The sequence below is a fragment of the Cynara cardunculus genome (genome assembly GCF_001531365.2).
Source record: "Cynara cardunculus var. scolymus isolate 2C chromosome LG 13, CcrdV1, whole genome shotgun sequence".
In the NCBI taxonomy this organism is placed as follows: Eukaryota; Viridiplantae; Streptophyta; class Magnoliopsida; order Asterales; family Asteraceae; genus Cynara; species Cynara cardunculus.
The window spans coordinates 17,185,296-17,205,254 of NC_037540.1; the positions used below are offsets into that span (position 1 = coordinate 17,185,296).

Consider the following 19,959-nt stretch of genomic DNA (forward strand, 5'->3'; position numbering starts at 1 on the left):
AAAGTTAATAGGGGTAAATAAAAAATATATCAAAAGGTTAAAAATAATAACAAAAAACTATAAGAGTAAAAATAAAATAATATTGTATTGTATTTAAGGATTATTTGTATTTTAATATAAATGAGTATGAAAAAGAGGTACAAGGCGAAACACAAACTTTCCAACCGTAGGGGCCGGACCTGATATATATTACATAGTTTCACAATTACAAAAAATACACTATCTAAAGTTAAAATGTAGTAAAACTCTAAAACTCAACGTCAAATATGAAAATGTCAAACATCACTAATCAAGTGCCTCCAACATTTTAATAAAATTTTCCCCGTTAATAAAATCCAACTTTCGTTGTGACCTCTAAATACAACCGCTTGAAAGACTCATTGGCTCAAGTAATAGCATTTTAAACCCAATTAAAGTATCAAATAATTTCAAACAAATTTGAACCTAATCATTAATCAAACAATAACATCTTAAAACTTGAATAAAAATATAGAATGAAAAACCTCACGTGATTTAGGGGTTGTAATCGGAGGTCGAGACTCAACTCAATCGAGAGTGGTCAACACGGGGAGGGATGATAAATCAACAAGTCTGTAATTTCAATAATGAAGATTAGAGATTGTAATTTTGTTCATAAGTTGCTCGCATAAGTTTATCGGCTGATATGGTCATGTGAACATGTCGTGATGAATTTGCCCTTTTAAAATCAGTTTTTTTAATTATTAAATTTGCCGCATCATTAAAGTTTGTTTTAATCATGCGAAAAGTTTGTTTTAAATTTACGGAGCTCTTGAAAATACAAAAAGTTTGTTTTAAGTCATTAAACAATGATTTTCAAAGTTGATATTTAAAAACATAAAATAATATTTTATTAGATATAATCAATATCGTATTCTTGAAAACTATTAACGTAATATAATTTAGTTTTTTTAAAATTTTAATTCTCTACTTTTACCTTTAAAATGCTCTTAATTTATCTCTAATTTAATTTTGAGAATTATTCCGGATAAATTATATGAAAAAATAACATATTTTAACTTGATTTTTATTTTGGTAACCTACTTTCAAAACTTTCAATTTGATATTTAAGATTTAAAAATTTAAGCATTTAATTGCATGAGAAACCGGTTAACGTATTAACTATTTCTTCTAATAAACCACATTACATAAAAAATTAATTTTGGATTAAGATATCAATGTCAGTAAATAATATTGAGTTGCATACCACATCACTCGTCACATTAACACATGATAATAAGTTAATGCTTCAACCAATTATCCAAATACTTAAATGTTTAAAACTTTATATTTTAAATATCAAAATAAAAATTTTAAAATTTAAAATAAGAATCAAGTTAAAGTAAATTAACTTTTCATACAAGTTATTTAGAAGTTTAAATATCAAAATTAAATATTATAATTGTAATTAAGTATTAAAAAAAGGTAAATCACAAAAATGGGATGAATTTGGAAGGACATGGGATGTCAGTTGTCAGAAAAACGGCTTCGGAAATCATTACTTCCAGACTCTGCTCTCCTAGTCGTATCAGTTGTTGTCAAACCCTTCTCTCCACTTTCTTCTTCACATATACAATCCACTCCAGGTATTTCATTGCTACCTTCTTCCGCAAGAATCATCAATCTGTAATGCACATGCACTGAAGTAAGCATTTCGTCTTCTTGTGATCTCTACTACTCTACTACTAGGCTACTAGCTATATATGTTTATTTCTGACGAGGGTTTCTACTTTTCGTTTTTTTGTTTGCAGTTCTTCGACAACCATAGGATTATCAACGTTTTCTTCTTCTTTGGATTCGATATCTGATTCCTTCTTTTAAGCTGCATTTCCAGATGGACGGTAAACATCAAACTCTAACGCCGCAAAAGCGATCACATGAAGATGTTACCTATTCACGGAGAGTTTACCGGCTGAAAATTCTATTGCCTGATGGGACGACCAGATTGCTGAAGATACCTCAGACCACGGATTTCATTACTGTTAAAGATTTGGCTGGTAGAGTGAGGGAAGAGCATGAGAGAAGGGATTCTAATCTCAAGAAACGTGTCAACTGGAATGCTCAACTTTGTTTTGTTGACGATTCTGATTATGTTTTCAGAAAAAGTCTTAAGTTGACCAACTTAGAGTTGAATAAAGTCTACAATTTGAGGCTCGATGTGAGTCCTTGTTTTCGTTCTGAAATAACTCTATTTTGTTTCATGTTTTATATCTTAAACTTGTTTGTAATTATTTTGTAATAATCTTGTAACAGGACGGGTCGCTGCCAGCAAAAATTTATGAGGTTTGTTAGGGTTGAATATATATTTATACAAGGGGCAAGTTCCCATAAGAACTAACTATTTATAAATTATTGGATGAAGAATATTATGATGGATGTTTATGATGATATCATCAATAATGAAAATGGCATGATGAATGATATTCATGAATGTTTAAGTATGTTCACATGACTAGTTCATGAATAGTTGGTTATTCCAGTTCTTTCTCTCTCTATAATATATATATATATATATATATGAGTGTGTGTGTATGTATGTATGTATGTATGTATATTCTGATTGCCTGTGTATTCTGTTGTATTGCATTACAAGATTTAATGAACTGTAATGCCTTTTTCCCCTTTTTTAGAACATGTGGGATTTGACACCAGATACTGAGTTGCTTATGGAGCTACCTGAAGAGTACACTTTTGAGACTGCATTGGCTGATCTAATCGTAAGAAAGCATATCTGTTCATTAATTACCCTAAAAAACCATGTTCAAGATTTTTCATATCAAACTCCTTACTGTAGGATAATTCATTGCAAGCGGTGTGGTCCAATGGTGAAAATGAGAAGAGGTTAATAAGGTACAAGGATTATCGTGTTAATTTTGTTAGTGATAGTTTGTCGGATTTTGGTTTCTACCATTTCATATGACTTTAATCACTTTGCAGCGTGGAAGTTGCAGATGATAAGATATCTATTGTTGATACAGGCCCAGGCATGGACTCTATGTCTATAGAGAAATGGTAATATGTTAATTTCTCAATGAATGGTCCTTTTACAAGATGTAAATGCCATAATTTTTCAAGAAGATGCTTCTGATACATGTTTCCAAGTTTTGTTTAATGCCATCCAATGATACATTTGGGTGTTAAGGCGGTTAAAGTTATTAAGGTTTCATTTATTTGCTTCTTACTTCCATGTTTATGTTTTATATTAATCGTTTTCTGCTTTGTAGGGGGAAGATGGGTGCCTCACTCCATCGGGCATCCAAAATACAAGCTGTAGGGGGGAAGCCTCCATATTTAAAGGTTAATGCTATGGAATATGCATATATTGTCATCTTGAATTTAACAACTCATGACGACTGTGATTACCTTTTGGTGGCATGATTTTTTCTTCTTGTTGCTATACTTGCTTCTCACTTTTAGACGTATTTCTGTTAAGTACAGCCTGCTTTTGGTATGTTTGGATATGGAGGCTTTGTTGCATCTATGCATTTAGGACGGTAAGTCTATTAAAATGATTAAATTTGCTATTTGGTACGCTGACATCAAGAAACTTTATCTTGGCTAAATAAAGTCATTGTATGCTATCTTATTGCAGGCACACAGAGGTTTCCTCCAAGACAAAGAACTGCAAAAAGGTTTATATCTTACGGCTTGAGAGAGATGCTCTAGTCGGTGGTTCTGGTTCAAAGCGAACCTGGAGGGTAACAAAATTCTTAGTTGCTCTTCTTCTTTATCTACTTGTTGAAGCCTATGTCTTTGATTTCTTATTCTTTTATGCACTCTAGACTTATGGCAGCCTTCGAGATCCTATGGAGGATGAACTTGAGTTATCTCCTGGTGGAAGTTTCACAAAGGTAACCAACAACTCTTCTTAAAAGGCTTGAATATGATCTCACCACAAATTTCTGTTGAAATATTCACACAGGTTGATATTTTTGAACCCAAGATGAGAAGCATCGATATAAGGCGGCTCCAATGCAAATTGAAGGATATCTACTTTCCCTATATCCAGGTTTGCTGGCTTATACATGATGCAGGGATGGTATAATCTGTATTATTAGATTGTGAAAATAAAACTACTTATATATGGAGCAAACAACCGGTTTTACCATTAGTAATGAAACAACAGGCGGATATCATGCTTCCATATTTTCAACCATATGATTCATTGTTTGTTGATAGTAACACCATATCTACTAGTTTATTCACACAAGATGCCTTCTTTTAACATGTGTTGTTACTCTTTACAGTGTGATGAGTTGTCCAATAAAGGAAGAACGACAATGCCAATTGAATTTCAGGTCTCACAACTGTCCTGCACTTTATTGTTTTTAGAAGCTTTTGTATCATATGCTTTACCTAGTGGTTAACTTCATTTGTTTTAATTTAGTTCATGAATTGTAAATGCACTATTACAATATAGTATTTACATATACAATGAGCACTTTTAGGTTAATGGTGATGATCTAGCGGAAATTCCAGGCGGAGAGGTTGCGATTACAAACCTAAATTCCTGCAATAGTCCAGAATTTGTATTACAACTTCGTTTTCATTTAAATCATAAGAATGCTACTATGACAAGTAGTCAAGGTTTGGTTCTTTTTGCCTTACTAAATTTGATAACTCAATTTTGGTCTTGAATTTCATCCTTACATTCGTTACGCATGCCTAAGAACTTGAGAATGTAATTTGTTCAGATGAGGCGAATGCACGGCTTAGGTGTGTGTATCTTCCGGTTAAGGAGGTATCATTTGGATTTTTGTACGTATGCGTATCTGTATTTCATCCAGCTAGACGTGTATTAAGAAATTTGGGCACTTTCTACTATTTTGTTCTTTGAAACATTTAATTAACAGGGTAAGGAGAGCATTCAGAGTATTCTTGAAACTTTAAAAGAAGATGGATATGAACACACGGAAGAATACGAAAGTTTTAGTCATGTTTCTTGTAGACGGCTAGGTCGTCTACTTCCAGATGCTCGTTGGGTGAGTGGATTCAAACGACTAGTTATACAACAATTTCAGTTCTTTATTAGTTACCTACAAGACCAACATAGGTGCTGAAAATGATACATTCATTTTGGACATTCAATATCTTGAAATTACAGAACATTATCATAACTTGCATCTGTTGGCTTAAAAAGAGTAGATGCTATGTCTAATTGTTGAGGAAGTTGATTTTCACTTGATATCGTGAATCGATATGGCAATTCTTTTACGTTTGAATTAGGCATGGCTTCCATTCATGGACTTCAGACAAAATAAGGGGGACAGATCACAAGTTCTGAAGAGAAGCTGCATGAGAGTTAAATGCTTTATTGGTATAATCAGCATGTTTTTCCTTCCCTTTTAATTCTGCGCTTTTCTGCATCTTCTATATGTTTGAGCGCTTATCGTTGTGATTCCAGAGACAGATGCTGGTTTCAACCCAACATCCTCTAAGGTACTACTTTTTGGCTTCCGTCTATGCACTCCTATTTATCCACATGAAATCATTATGCATGTACATAATCATATCTTACTTCCATTTTCTTCATGTATGCTTTAAAAATTAACAGAGTTTGTAGTGCTATAGCCTGCAGCTTAATTATTAAAACTCAAACCAAGTGCAATCTTGTTGCTTTTGTTTCTCATTGTCGATCTCCCCTCTTTCTCTTAGTCATGTTTTTGTTTTGGAATCATTGTTAATGCAATGATCTTATCAGTGAAGTACAACATGATAAAGATGCCAGGCTTTAGAGCTTTGTGTTCTGGGCATGTCATTATATCCTGTGGTTGTGCTATTCTAGTACAAAAAAATAACCATATGCTACAGCTTTTAATGATGCTCAACCATTGCATCCAGACTACGATTTCAAGTAAGGAGAAGAAAGCCTAAAGGTTGTAACCTCTTAATTACATATTCTAAATTTAAGTTAAAAATCAATTTTAAGTTAAAAATCAACCATATGCTATAGCTTAGTGAGTTTAACTGTGAAATTTCATTCGTACGTTACTCTACATATTAGAAGTGGCTCATGACATAGAACTAATCCATAGTGATTATACTCAATTAGGTGGTGTGATTAGAACTACCTTATTAGAGGATGCTTTATTGATTCTTTTGTTGATCATCTCATTACAAATTCCAGCTCTTTTGCTGCTGCTGATGCTTATCTGTTTCTTTTTCCAGACAAATTTTGCACACCAGAACCCTTATACCAATGCCTTGAGGAACTTGGGCAGCAGAGATTCTTTGGAGAAAGAGACGGGTAATTGTTTTTTTGAGTGCTAGAAAGAAAGTGAGATGAGATGTATACCTCATGGCAAAACCTTACATATTCTTCAACAGGTGTACACATTGAGATCAGAAGAGATGGAAAACCATTGACCCTCTCACAACTGAATAAACAGTACCAACAGTGGCTCTTAGATATGCATGATAAATATGACAAGGAAGCTGATTGTGGGACTGATGAACCTGTCTATATAGTAAACCCTATAAAGACGAAGGAGCTTCACACATCCAGGAATGGTGAGAATTCAAAATTTTGATACCATGTGTGTTAAGGTTCTTGGACATCTTATCTAGTTGTTTTTCCTTCCTATTCTCAATTTCGTTCGTGGGGTTCTCTGGATGTGAGTTCTATGCATGATTTATGATACTCGTGTTCATTTTGCTTGCAGTTGTGAGGGTTCACAAGGCTCTAAGGTGGAAAGGTAAATCCTGGAAATCAGGGCAGAGAATCAAGATTCTCAAGGGAGCATGTGCGGGTTTCCATAAAACTAATGTCTATGCTACAATGGAATACATCCTCCTTGAGGGATTTCAAGGGGATGCTGGTGGTGAGTTATTTTATCTGTGCGACAGTTGTGGCTCATAACTTCATAACTTCAAAACTCTTAATAATCCCTCAAAATATCTAGTTTGAATCTGATTTAGTTAGCTATGTAACTTATAGTATTCACACCCTCTTGACATATTAAAAGATACCGTTAAGTACTTTCTGCACTTCTTATGTAGTCTGATAGAATTTCCAACAATTTATACAATTTCACGAATCACCAGAAGTGGAAATTTAAGGGTTTAGACATGATCAGTTTCGTTTCCTCTTTATATACTTCTTTGCAGAGGATTATTAATGTCATTTATGTGAATCTATCATGTTCGTCTTAAGATATAGAAACACTTCTTTTAGAGTATTTCCTGCTGTCTGCCATCATTCTACTATAAGCGTTTTAGTTAGTAGGCTATTCTGTCCATCACATTTAGTTGCTATTTTTCACCCCATAAATACCGTATTCCAGTTTGCATACTTTTTGTGGATTTTCAGTACTTGACTTGTCACTTATATTTCAATTAATTTTTCATATTTTTGCATTAAACAGGAGAAGCATGGATAATTTGCAGGTGGACCACTTAATGCTTTTATCTCTATCTATATCTTCTTTATTTTCTTCTTGCTTTTCAACGTCTCTGATCTCACAGTTTCTTTTATTCAAAATTTCTGTTATACTACTCTGGTTTGGAAGGTCTATTGATACATTGGAAGAAGATGGCTGTCTCCTTGAAACTATTAAGGGGAATCCCATTTTGGATTTGCGGAAATCTGTCTCGATACATATAAATGCCATTGATTCTGGAAAGGTTAGGATTTCACGTCATATCTGTATTCTACTTGTGGTTATGTTCTTTTGTTCAAGTACTGTGGCAAAAATGACGACTTGTAAAAGAGCAACTTATGTTGCAGTGTTTAGCTGTTGATGATGCTGAATGGAATCAGCAACTTCAGAAGCAACATCAGAAATCTCCTTCCTCAATTGAGATACTGACTAGAAGACAATGCCGTGAGTTGGGAATAGAAGTGGTTAGTTCATCAAATCAATTCTCATTTGTCAATTCTATTGTTCATCTTCTTTAATAGACTGAATCTCCAAACTAACTTCAATTTCTTCTCAGTCTTTACCTGATGAGCGTGAAGTTTGTGCTGGACATGTATCACCCTGTGAAATTGTTGCTGTGGTTCGTCCTGCTACATTTAATTCTGGGACTGCCTCCAAACATTTGGACCAGAAATATGTGATGAAAGATAAATTTGAGATGTCACTAGCAATTGCATATTCTGGAAACGAGAAATTGCAGGATGAAAGCAATATCTATTCTGCACTTGTAACACCTTCATCACGAAGAGATGTTCATGGTTTATATGTATTTCAACCAAACTGCAAGTCACATCCTCTGTTTCATAAAGCTGGCATTTATACGTTTTCGTTATCTATTGTGAGTAACATCAAATTGTTCATTTGTCACAAATGCTTTTATAAGTGTAGGATTTTGCTTCGCTGACCTTCTGTAACAATATTCTCCATATATTAGAGAAATCCAAGTTGTCAGAAATGTGTGGTGAAGGTCCAAGTTAAAGCATCACGTGAAGCCCACAGATGGGCACCTTCCAAGGAAATTCCTTACCATTTGTTAACGTAAGACGCCTGCCTATCATCACCACCATATCTAATTTGTCTCAAGTATTTAACGCAAATTAAAATCTCTACTCGATCTTGAGTCTAAATGTAAATTTCTACTGCATACAAATGTGTTTTCATACTTTCTTGTTTGACAAGGATTGGCTGTTACATGGCACTACTATCAAACACGGATCTAGGAAATCAATATATCTGAACATGTGTTGAAGTTCAGACTTCATAGTCAAAGAAAAAGCAACACTTCAGTATTGATTCTTCCTTGTGTAACCTTTGTCCTGTCTTTTCATACTCTTGTCTAACCACTTTGTAGTTTGATATTTTATATATGGAATCCAGTAAGCGGTAATTAAAATTGAACTTCTTCCATCAGTTTGACAATTACAGGACATGAATATTTAATCCTATCATGATTAAAGTTAGAGATAGAGGAAGAACTTTGCACTCAGTTTCTATCATGGATTTATATTATCAATTTTATAGAACATAGGATAGGAGTCATGTCCATTACATATTAGGTCACTTTGCATGCCAGGATATCTGAAGCGTAAACTTCATTATATATCTTTTATGCCATACCTTGTAAAATCACTGTTTTTGTATGGATATACAGATTATGTGCTTAAATCGCTAGTAATCTTCAGTTTGGTTTTTGTATGTTGAGGCTTCATATACGGCTGTTGCTCTCAGATCCCTAACCTTATGCTTGGTAAAGTTTATAGGTCAGTCTATGTATGTGTGTGTATGTTTCTACGTATATGTATGCATGAATTGGTTTTATGTATGAAAAGGATGGGCTGCAACTAACTATACCCATACCCCTTTTTGCCTTGATTATGCTTTGGAGTTTAACCTCCGATAGTTGCCAAGTGGTTCAGTCATAGAACAAACTATTTTTTGTAATTAACTGTGCTTTCCTTGTATGTCTTCAAATGTTATGGTTCTAACCGATCTATCAATTTGGTTATCAAAATATATTCTCGGTCAGATACACCCTACATATTCAGATTTTTTGCATTCTTGGATTGCCACCATAGTAACTTCCTGCTTTAGAATATTTTTACAGTGTTTGTGTCATGTTATGTACCAATTTGATGCACGGCTTCTATATATCATACTCACAAAGTACATTACTTAATGTGTTAATTCTTTTCCAATTTAACATGTATACTGTGCTTCCTATTTGATAGTAATAATGTCTATTGACATGCTGATTTTTGTTTAGGGTTGGCCGTTACTGTGAGCCCATCTCTGTTGTGAAGTTTGATAAATATGACAATCAAATTCCATTCCTAGAAGTTTCTGAAGTTGAAGTTAAGGTCAACTGCACTGAGGGTACTAGGGTTCAAGTTCTCAAATATAATCCATCTACATCATCTGATAAGTCAGCTCTAATACTCAAGGTATGATTTTCCTACATTTGATGTCCGTAAGAACTTTTCTTGAAATTGAGGCACTATGGCTTCGCAAATGTAACCCATCTACAGGCTGTAACTTTTGTAGGATTTGCTTATTAAGAGCTCAACTTTGGACAATATTCGGCCAAGTTATGATGCCACTCTGATGTTATCTCTGCCTGATGGTTCACACCTGTTAGATATCCTCGTCAAAGGTGTGTATATGTTTGCCATGTTTCAAGTAGAAAATCATACATTGGAAGTGCAATTGATTAGTATATTAAGGAATCAATTGGTTAACTAGGTTTGTTCTGTTTTTTGTTGCCCTAGTTGTTCCTGGACCTGTAAAACATGTTACAGTGCGACCAGAAATCTGTGAGAAGCAATTGATTCCAGGCCATGTAATTAAAGAGTTGATTTTGGAGGTACATTTACCCATTTCATGCTACGTATTCAATTTGTAGTTAATTATCATATTTATTTTTAGCAAATTTGTTTCTTATATATGTTGTACTATTTGATTGGAATGGAGCTGTAGCCACATTGCATCCGTTTTATTTGTCTACGAAGAAGCAATTGATGTCTATCCTGTTATATATTATTTATGTGTGCATGATTTATATTCCTCATTTCTATTCCAATTCCAGATGCTTGGGCTTCTGAAGAATTATTCTGTACTTATGTAATTTTGAACATCCTTGTACAGTTGTTTGATGCACATAGAAATCATCTACAAGAAAAACAGAAGGTGCTGTTAGGTGTGGATGGATGTTGTTTTCCAGATGGATCATATTGTCTTCAGAAGAAGGTGGGTTCCTCTTGTAGTTTGGAGCATTTAGATAAAGTTTTTGATAACTAACAACTTTTGTCACGTGATTTAAACACATGATACGGTTTCTGATTTATCAGACATTCAAGGTGCTCCATAGGTGATCTTGTATTTAATAGACATCTAAGTAGTGATGGTTATTGTTAAGAAGAGTCACATAAATTCCTGATAATAAACAAGTCAGATCTCTAGCTTGAGTACTTAAATGGTATTAGAGCCCACCATCCACCTTCTTCAAAATGAGAGAGAGAGAGAGAGAGAGTAGACTCCAATCACTTGTCACACCAGCCCCCCTGTTTGATCCCATTTTGTTGCCACAAACTTTAGCTGAACCCTGATCGTGGGGCTCTAAATCACTACTGTTTCGAATACGAGTATCGTGCTATCCCAGATGTCTCACGTGAAATGATATGGTCCAAACAATTGTTGCCATGAGTTTTAGGGACTATATTGTGATAATAAATATGTCGACCATACAGTGAAGAACAAAATTCTTCATGAGAGGATCAAACATACCCAGGTCAACTTTTATATGGTAAGGAATCATGTCGTGGATTTCTTAATTGTTCCTCCATCTTCAGTTAATATTTCTATGCACCATTAGCTTGCAGACATTATGAGAAAACTCGTAAAGGAAGACCTGGATGGACTTCATTGCATCAAGTTGGGCTTGATTAACATCTATACTCCAACTTGTGAAGGGTCGACGGTCATAGATATTGATGACTCACCAAGATTTATCTTGTTATCTTTGTCTTCAATTGTATTGTATTCTATTTAAGGTGGCTTCAGTCCTTGATGATAAATGGGGTTCCTAAATTGAATACAAAAATTACGAACACTAAGGCGATCCAAATATGTTGTGTGTTGTAAAATTAACTTCTTGTTAGTTACAAAGCTACAATGGTAAATCTTTTGTTATCTCACTTTTGGGATTACATTAATTTCATCTTGTTTGTTTGGTTACCATTTTACGATGCCATTTTATTTTATGGAATGGCTTTAAGTGACCAAGTGTTATGTTTTTTGATTTGTATTTTTACCAAGTGAGCTTGTCATTATAATATTTAATGGTCTAGGTGGATGCTCGCGGGTGCATTGATCTTGGTGGCCTCTTAAGAGTTACTGCAGGCTACGGAAGAAAGGGTATGATACATGATATACCTATCTGTTTAGTTTGTATTTTTGGTACAGCATGCATTTGAGAGATCAATAGCCAGATACCATTTTGTTGAAATTTCTTAAGAACTTATAATGCACATATAAGTTTGAAGTTTCCTTTTTAGACAGACTTACTATCCCTTATCATGATTGTTTCTGCAGTATTAAATGTTGTTGCCTTCTGATTGAAAAGCACTCGGCTTTCATTTCTTTGACTCCACATTTCTTACAATTTATTTTATTGCTAGTTCGGATAGAAGTCTTGTGAAAGAGACTAAAGTCTTTTAGATTACAATTCTGGTTCTCATTTCAAAAGACAACCTTCATACAGTATTTCTTTCGGTTAGCTCGGATGGAGGAGTTATCCACAAGGAGTGGCAGATCGAGAAAAGGCAGCTGAGAACTACATCAGTGGTCTGAAATCGTTGACTTGATGTCTCCTAAATGTATATGAAAATTCATTAGCCTCAAAGTTATATTCATGATTGCAGATACCTGAAAGTTGTTTTGCTGGATCCAAACTTGAAAACTTGGAGTTTGAAGTTGTCAATCCTAAGGGTGAAGTGGATGTCAACTTTCATGATGAAGATAAGATTGGACAATCTCATACCCTTGTAATAACCTCACAATTTATAGAAATTGACGAATCTGTGAAGTACGTGTTTCGTGATGGGCGCTGCATAGTTCGTGCAGTTCCTATTCCTTCAGAGGAAGGGGATTTTAGTTTTGTAGTTTCTCATTCTCGTCACGTGGAGCTCCAATTGACCATTAAGGTTAAAATCTTTCCTCAAAACATTTACGTGATACAACTGCTGAACTATTGATTCTAGTATTTACACATAGGTTTACGTTGAGATACATCCAGAGATGAAGCCTTTTAATATCATACATGAGCTACCTCCAGAGATGACACCTCTTAATATCAAACATCTATCTACGGATGAAAATATGGCACTCGTGGACTCAAATGCTCCCATGGATGCACAAACGGATTATAGGAGTGTCCAATGTCATACTCCAGAGACAAAACTTTCACCCATACAAGATGTATATTACGATTTCCAAAGTGATTTAAGATCTTGTCTCAATTTCGAAAAGGTACAGTGCCAAGTCTTGTATTCCGCTAAATTGTCTGTAAATAGATTGGTCACCAGCAACATTACTGTTTTCACATGATACCTATTTACTTAATCTTCAGGACCTCATGAACGAGATTTGTGATCTTGGTTTGAGGATTGGCCAACATGAAGACAAGATAAAACAGCTCGAATGTCAGAAAAGTGCCATAGACTCCGAACTCTTAGAATTGGAAGGTGATAATTGCCTTAACTTTGTTCATTTGGTATTTTGAGGATCATGAATTTGCTGGTTCTAGTAACTGAGGATGATCAGATCCATCAATGAGCTTATATATACTCTAATGTTGCTTACATACATCCCACCTATTTTGATATTTTACTTTGTATTTTTTTAATCGAAATGTTCACTTCGTATCGAAGGACTGCTCTCTTCCCAACCATTCACTAGATTCTTCCATCCTCATATGCATAAGTTTCGCTGCTTAAGGAATTATTTTATTTTCTTCTTTTTACTTCCATCATAATAACAATTGTCCTTTTTGAATTCAAAACTCAAACACCTAATGCTCAAATTCAAAGTTTTTAGGATGTATTTACCCTTCTTTAGCACCAAAGCTTTTTGAACTTGGTAGTGTTTCTTGTTATTTTCTCCAAAAAAAAGCAACGAGTTTGCATCGATCTTGAAGTTAAATGCAATTTTTTACTCTGAAATCAAGAGGATGATTATTTTGAAATGGAGTATAGTACTATTAATCAGATTAAAAGGTTTATAAAGTACTGGTAGTTCCAGGAATGACATGAAATGCTAGATCATGTATGTTTGTTTATGAAAAGTGTTGAGAATATATTGTTAGTAGGCAAGCTGAAGATGGAAATTGCGAGCAAATACATGTTAGGAGGTGTTGATAGCTACAAGAGTTCCCTATGTCCAAGTGGATGTCTTAGATAGGTTCCCTACCATCTCCATTTACTCAACTCCAAGGTGTTGACCTTGAACTCAGTGTCGTATAAACTTACCCTTTTGAGATACTGCATATAGATACGGATGGTCTGCTGTGTGCACTTGAATCCTATGCCTCTTTCTAATATTTTATGTTATTAGGGATGTGATGATGAAATAATTTGGGTGTATTATAATGTTTGATATCATTATCCAGTTATCAGGTACCAAACTTACAGCACAGAGAGAAATGGTATCAAATATGGTTCGCCAGGGAAAATGGAAATCAAAGCACAGGTTGAACTTAAGACGGACAGTGCTGCTTCTGTTGTCATGGAACTCTTGAGAGAAGAGTCGAGTCAATCCTTCAAAAGAATAATTGGTGTTGTTGCACTTCTTGGAACAACTCCAACTTTGGAGCTTAGCAGGTGAATCCATATTTGCATGTGGACAAACTGTAACTTCTGATTATAAAGTTGCATGATATAAAATCAATTTTATTACTCAGGATATTTGCAGAATATCTTGGTGATCAAATGCTTGCAGTGGTATGCAAAAATTACAAGGATGTGCGTTTCCTTGAGACCTACAAAAAGAATGGGAGGTTGGATCATAATCGTGCTCTTCACATGTTGGCAGCAGGACTTGGAAAATCTGTAATTGGTCGTTATCACCTTCTATGCATTGAAGATATAAGGTTCCTTTCCACTGTTTAATTTTCTGAATAATCTGAGCATATACTGAAATGCAATGGCTTGACTTGACTGGATTTTGGCAGTGCATGCAAGGTAGATAAAGATCTCGAGGGAAAACTTATGTTGCCGAATCCCAGCCTTCCCGATGGGGCGACTCCAGCAGGTTTTGTGGGTTATGCAGTGAACATGATAGATATAGATGTTGATCACTTGGACACAAGGACTGATTCGGGGTCGTATCTTCGAGAGACTTTGTTCTATCGTCTTTTTGGTGAGACCCAAGTTTATAAAACTAGACAAGACATGAAAAACGCAATCTCTTGCATAAAAGATGGTGCCGTTTCCTTGGATGGAGGAATTTTTAGAGGCAACGGAGCTATGTCTCTTGGATTCTGGTAACAATGTTCAATCGACTGTTTTAACCACTTTTTGCATTACATCAAGGATAATCTTGAAAATCTATTTTTGTTTAAATGATGTTTAGGGAGCCAGACATCGTTTTTCCCGTAGCAGCAGTTGGTGGTGGAAGAAATGAAGAGCATGTGAAGCAGCGTTATACTGAAATGAAGTTGAAATTGGAAGAGACGATGAAGGAGTTATTGAAGGAAAAGAAATGTCATCAAAGCGCAATGAAAAAGTTTAAAAAGAGACGGGATGCGTATGCCAAGTACTTCACTCAGAAACAACCCACCACCACTTCCACTTCCGAGAAATATGGTTCATATTCTCCTGCTTACAGTTGGAGATAGACGAACCAAATCCTTGAACAAGTTCACTAACCTACTTTTTGCCATACTTACTGGGTATGTAACTTGTGAATATATATATATATATATATATATATATATATATGTGTGTGTGTTTTGAACAATTTTTTGGATCAAACAAGTCATTGGACATTACAAAACCTGTTAAATAACTCTTTGGATTTTTTAAAACCTGTTGGATATATTCTTATTACTTATAAAAAACTGGTTAATATAATAACATAATGAAAAATTTTGAATATTAGCAATCTCAAGAGATTTAGTAACAAGTTGAATATTAGCACATCAAAATAACTCGAGAGATTCAGTAACAGGTTGATATTAGCAGTGTCAATTAAAGATTCTCAACAATCAAAATTAATTAGATGATTTTATCTAGCTAGATATTCTTAAAATCCAAAACCTTGAAAACAAACTGTGTTTTTTAGACTTTTCATATGAGAGAGAACGTTTAGTTCAAATGTTAACCTAAATTATTGTGTTAACTTTATAAATCTTTTAGATCAATCGCAGTCCATCTTAATATTAAGTTCTTCACTATCTAAAAATTTAATGTTGAAGGTATATGATTAATTTTCTTTATAACTCTTATTTCATTAATTGGGAGTTACAAGATCCATAAAATTCCATGATTTTTACATTTTTAATATTGATCTTGTGATTTTTTTCAATTATACGTATGTATATGTTTTTAAAGCATACCGCTTCATTGAAATCTTTCCTCGCCCCTACAATCTTTCTAATCCAAGTAACGTCCCTAGAATCTCTTCTTTTCAAAGAGTATATAGCTATTGTTGATTGCATATCTAATGGGCGGTTTTGACTCCGTTTTTACTATAATCACTGTCAACGTCCCTTTCCTCAAAGCTCAGTTGCTTCTCTTTCAAGGTAAGCTTTAATTTCATGGGTTTCGACCATTGCTTCTAATTGATTTATGGTCTGTATCGATTTTTGCTTCTTTATTTTTGACTCATTACATATCTATTCTTTATGGTTTCTTTGTCTAGTTCTTTGTCGGTTTACGTTTACTTCCCCAAAGCTCGATTGCTTCTCATCCCAAACTCTCGATTGACTTCTCTTTCAAGGTAAGCTTCAACCTTATGGTTGGATGTATTGATTGCCGATTGCTTCTGATTGTTAGATTGATTTATGATTTATACCGACTTAAACCCTAACATCAAGCACCTTAATTCAAAACCTAGGTTTATCCGGGAATTCGTTCATACAGTTGTGATATTTTTGTTACAATCAATTTGCATTATAGGATGATATTTTCGTTACAATCAATTATCTTGATGAAGTTAATTAACGACGGAACATGATGAAGGTAATTTATGACGTGAAATGTCTTATGGAACGGAGGAATTTGTGTGTCAGATGAAGCATGATGAAGGTAATTTCATTCTCTTATCGTTCAATTTCACAAAATCTTCAAAAATATGGTTTCATAGGATGCTTTGAAGCTCTTCAAACTGAAAATGGTGCTTTGAAGTTCTTCAATTAGGCTCTCATGTGAAATATTGTGCACTGCAGTATATTAAGGTATCTCATATAGCAACTGTGAAATTGTTTTATAGGCAGATCTTTGTTCCTACATGCCAAATTTCAGAAATTGGCTTTCCTGTGGTTGAAACCATTAACAATCTCCAAGAAAATGCTTGCTAGATTCACACATACAAGACCTTGCAATCGTCATCCACAAAAAGGGAGTTGGAAACTTGAGGAACATGTAGAAATATTTCAAACCTTGAAAGAGACCAAAGGGCACAATGCAGAGATGCCAATGGTAGTGTTTTTCCATGATCCATAGTTGAGAGAATCATTAAATTCTTATCCTTCCATGATTATCTTAATTTTGATTCGTGTTGCATATTAAATCGAGATATATCTCATTGCATTGTGCGAGTACCTTTCTAGTTTTAATAAATCAGAAAGTTAAGATCTTGTTTTGAAAATTGGACCTTATCACTATCTCCGTCGACTATGTCTCTTAGAGCCAGGGGTATTTTCGTCCAATCATGTTTTCTCTCTCTTTTTGTTTTTTTTTTCTTATTATTTATAAAAACCATAGTACTTACAAGGACCTAAAATATATACTTATAATAAATAAGTAACTTGGATGACATGTGTCATATTTTGGTGAGTCGGTTCTCTTGTTTTCCTGCCTAAATACGTATTTAGACACAATTTACATTAGTGGTTCAATTAGACTCATTTGAATGTATCTAGACATAATTTACATTAACAGTTCAATTATACTTATTTGATTGACATGTGTCCTCTTATTCAATCAATCCCACTAATTTAAGATGCAATTAATTTTATTTTTGGGTTAATTAATTCGTGTGGTAACTAATTCCCCAAAAAAATGTTGTTTACTTCTAAATTTAAATTCAATTTACTGATATAGCTTCATTTCTAAATTCAATTTTTATTCTAAGGTTAACTTCATTTTGTTCTAAATTCAATTTATTGAAAAGTTTTACTCCATAGTTATTTCAAGAGAACAAGTCTATGAAGTTTTTTTCAAACATAGTTCACCTCAACTCTGGAATTTGAACTTTGAAGTCTTCTTTTTCAAACTTAGAGGTCTGAACTCTGAAATCTTTTTTTTAGAGTTAGAAAAAGAAGTCTGAAGTCTTCTTTTTCAGACTCAAAAGTTTGAACTTTGAAGTCTTCGACAATTATGAAGAGTACAAGTCTGAAGAGTCATTCTTCAGAGTTAGCTCACCCGAATTATGAAGTCTTTTTTTTAGACTTAGCTCATCCGAATTCTGAAGTATGAAGTCTTTTTTTTCCGGACTTGGCTCACCCGAACTCTGAAATCTGAAGTCTTTTTTTTCCAGATTAGAAGTCTGAACTCTGATTTAATATGATTGATTTTATACTTTAGAGTTATTTCAAGAGTACAAGTCTGAAGAGTCATTCTTCAGAGTTATTTCCAGAGTATAAGTCTGAAGAGTCATTTTTCAGAGTTTGCTCACCCAAACTCTGTAGTCTTCTTTTCCAGACGGAGCACCATGCAAAGCCTCTGTATAGTGCATCGATGTCAAGTCGGTCAGAAGAAGAGTCACATCGATGTCATAATTTTTTTTTTGCACATAGGTCCCCATTAGCACCACTCTTTGCTAAATGAGTAACTGATGGTTAATTTTATAAACTTTTAAATTTAAGGGTTAAAAACGTAATTTAAAAAAAATATTGAGTTATTCTTGTCGGAAACCCATAGAAATAGTATGTTAGGGGTATGGTTGACCAAAATTTCATGTATGAAGCCCAAATAGGTTTAAGGGCCCAATTTCTTGTTGAAGCCCAAACCCTTCAAACAAATATAGGACAAAATATCAAATGTTTCATTTTTTTTCATGCGTGAACAAAATTTTAGAGAGAGAGGGAGAGGGGGTGAGTTCGAGATCAATTGGGTGGAACTAAGAGTAGGAGAAGGTGATTCGAGTCTTTCCAACCTTAATCAAAGAAATCGAAGAGTTTAAAACAACAATCAAGCAAGTTAAGGAAGTTTCAAACTTGAATTAAGGTAAATTTTGATATATGGTTGATGTATGTATAACTTTTTGATGATCTTGCTATATTGAATATGTATTAATAAATATAAGTAGATTATGTAAAATCATCATCTATGGTAGAAAGTTGTTAAGTTATTGAGGATTTTAGGTACAATAAACTCAAATGATGTGTTATAAAGTACCAAGTTGATGCATCTGGAAAATTGGGTAAATAATTAATGTTTTAAATTGGGTTAATTAAAGATAATTGCATAAATTTGTGTTTATATGAGAAATTATCAATAGGGATGGAAACGTAACGGGTAATAGGTGGGAATGCACCCGCTATTCCTTGTTTAGGCCCTCGTCCACGCCTCGTCTAATCCTCAATGGCTCGGGGTGAAAGAATCTTTGTCTGAGTAAAGGCAACCGATTAGCTACCCATCTAGTTAACTCTATATATTGGAAGTAGTGTGTGTGTGTGTACATATATATATATATATATATATATATATAGAGAGAGAGAGAGAGAGAGAGAGACGGGTTCACATGAGAATAATAGAACACGATAACGGACAAATCACATGTGATTTTACATTGAAATCACATGTGATTACAACACAACTTTGACCATGACCTAGGTCGCGGATCAAATCGTTGAGACATCCTCACGCTGATCGTATTATGTAACCGTATGTGATTTCAGTGGAAAATCATATATAATTTGGTTGTTCTAGTGTTTTCTTATTACATGTTTGCGTTTGAACCTATATATAATCGGGGTTAGATTTGGGACAAACAGTACGATCCCGACCCCACCCCAACCCTATTTTGGGTACAAAAGTCAACTCTGTTCTTGTCTCTTTATTGTAAATTACATTTTCGTTCCTACAATTTGTCACTGTCTATTACAATTTTGCCATCGTGGTTTGCCATTTTGCTCGGTTTTTGGTCCCTCCCTTTAACTGTCATTAACTTCCATCCATTAAGTGAGAGGCATGGTTTTTCTCTCTCTCTCTCATTTTTTTCATTATAAACATTTAGACATATAATACACGAGATTGTTTACGAAGTGGTTACGATAGGATTTTGGTAAACTTTGGGAATCTTAGAT

The 19,959-nt window shown here is 34.2% G+C and overlaps 1 protein-coding gene across 1 annotated transcript; it reads left to right on the plus strand.

Annotated features, from left to right (window-relative positions):
* The first annotated feature begins 1,852 nt into the window (after window positions 1-1,852).
* On the plus strand, window positions 1,853-15,324 carry LOC112524836 (structural maintenance of chromosomes flexible hinge domain-containing protein GMI1). The gene is made up of 37 exons (XM_025134784.1): window positions 1,853-2,176; window positions 2,272-2,301; window positions 2,649-2,735; window positions 2,813-2,868; window positions 2,956-3,030; window positions 3,243-3,315; window positions 3,457-3,512; window positions 3,611-3,716; window positions 3,801-3,869; window positions 3,941-4,027; window positions 4,266-4,316; window positions 4,467-4,599; window positions 4,713-4,759; window positions 4,872-5,000; window positions 5,245-5,335; window positions 5,423-5,457; window positions 6,187-6,271; window positions 6,346-6,528; window positions 6,681-6,839; window positions 7,383-7,404; window positions 7,527-7,641; window positions 7,745-7,861; window positions 7,954-8,274; window positions 8,371-8,474; window positions 9,700-9,877; window positions 9,978-10,086; window positions 10,202-10,296; window positions 10,578-10,679; window positions 11,780-11,846; window positions 12,193-12,275; window positions 12,353-12,661; window positions 12,705-12,959; window positions 13,060-13,174; window positions 14,098-14,308; window positions 14,389-14,577; window positions 14,659-14,970; window positions 15,060-15,324. Exons 1-37 carry the CDS (start codon window positions 1,853-1,855, stop codon window positions 15,322-15,324), a joined length of 4,845 nt encoding a protein of 1,614 aa, XP_024990552.1.
* Window positions 15,325-19,959: the final 4,635 nt, after the last annotated feature.

Coding starts and splice junctions, on each gene's coding strand:
- LOC112524836 (XM_025134784.1), top strand. CDS start 1,853: ATGGACGGTAAACATCAAACTCTAACGCCGCAAAAGCGATCACATGAA. Junction 3,513..3,610: donor GCATCTATGCATTTAGGACG/GTAAGTCTATTA, acceptor ATCTTATTGCAG/GCACACAGAGGTTTCCTCCA. Junction 5,336..5,422: donor GAGAGTTAAATGCTTTATTG/GTATAATCAGCA, acceptor TTGTGATTCCAG/AGACAGATGCTGGTTTCAAC.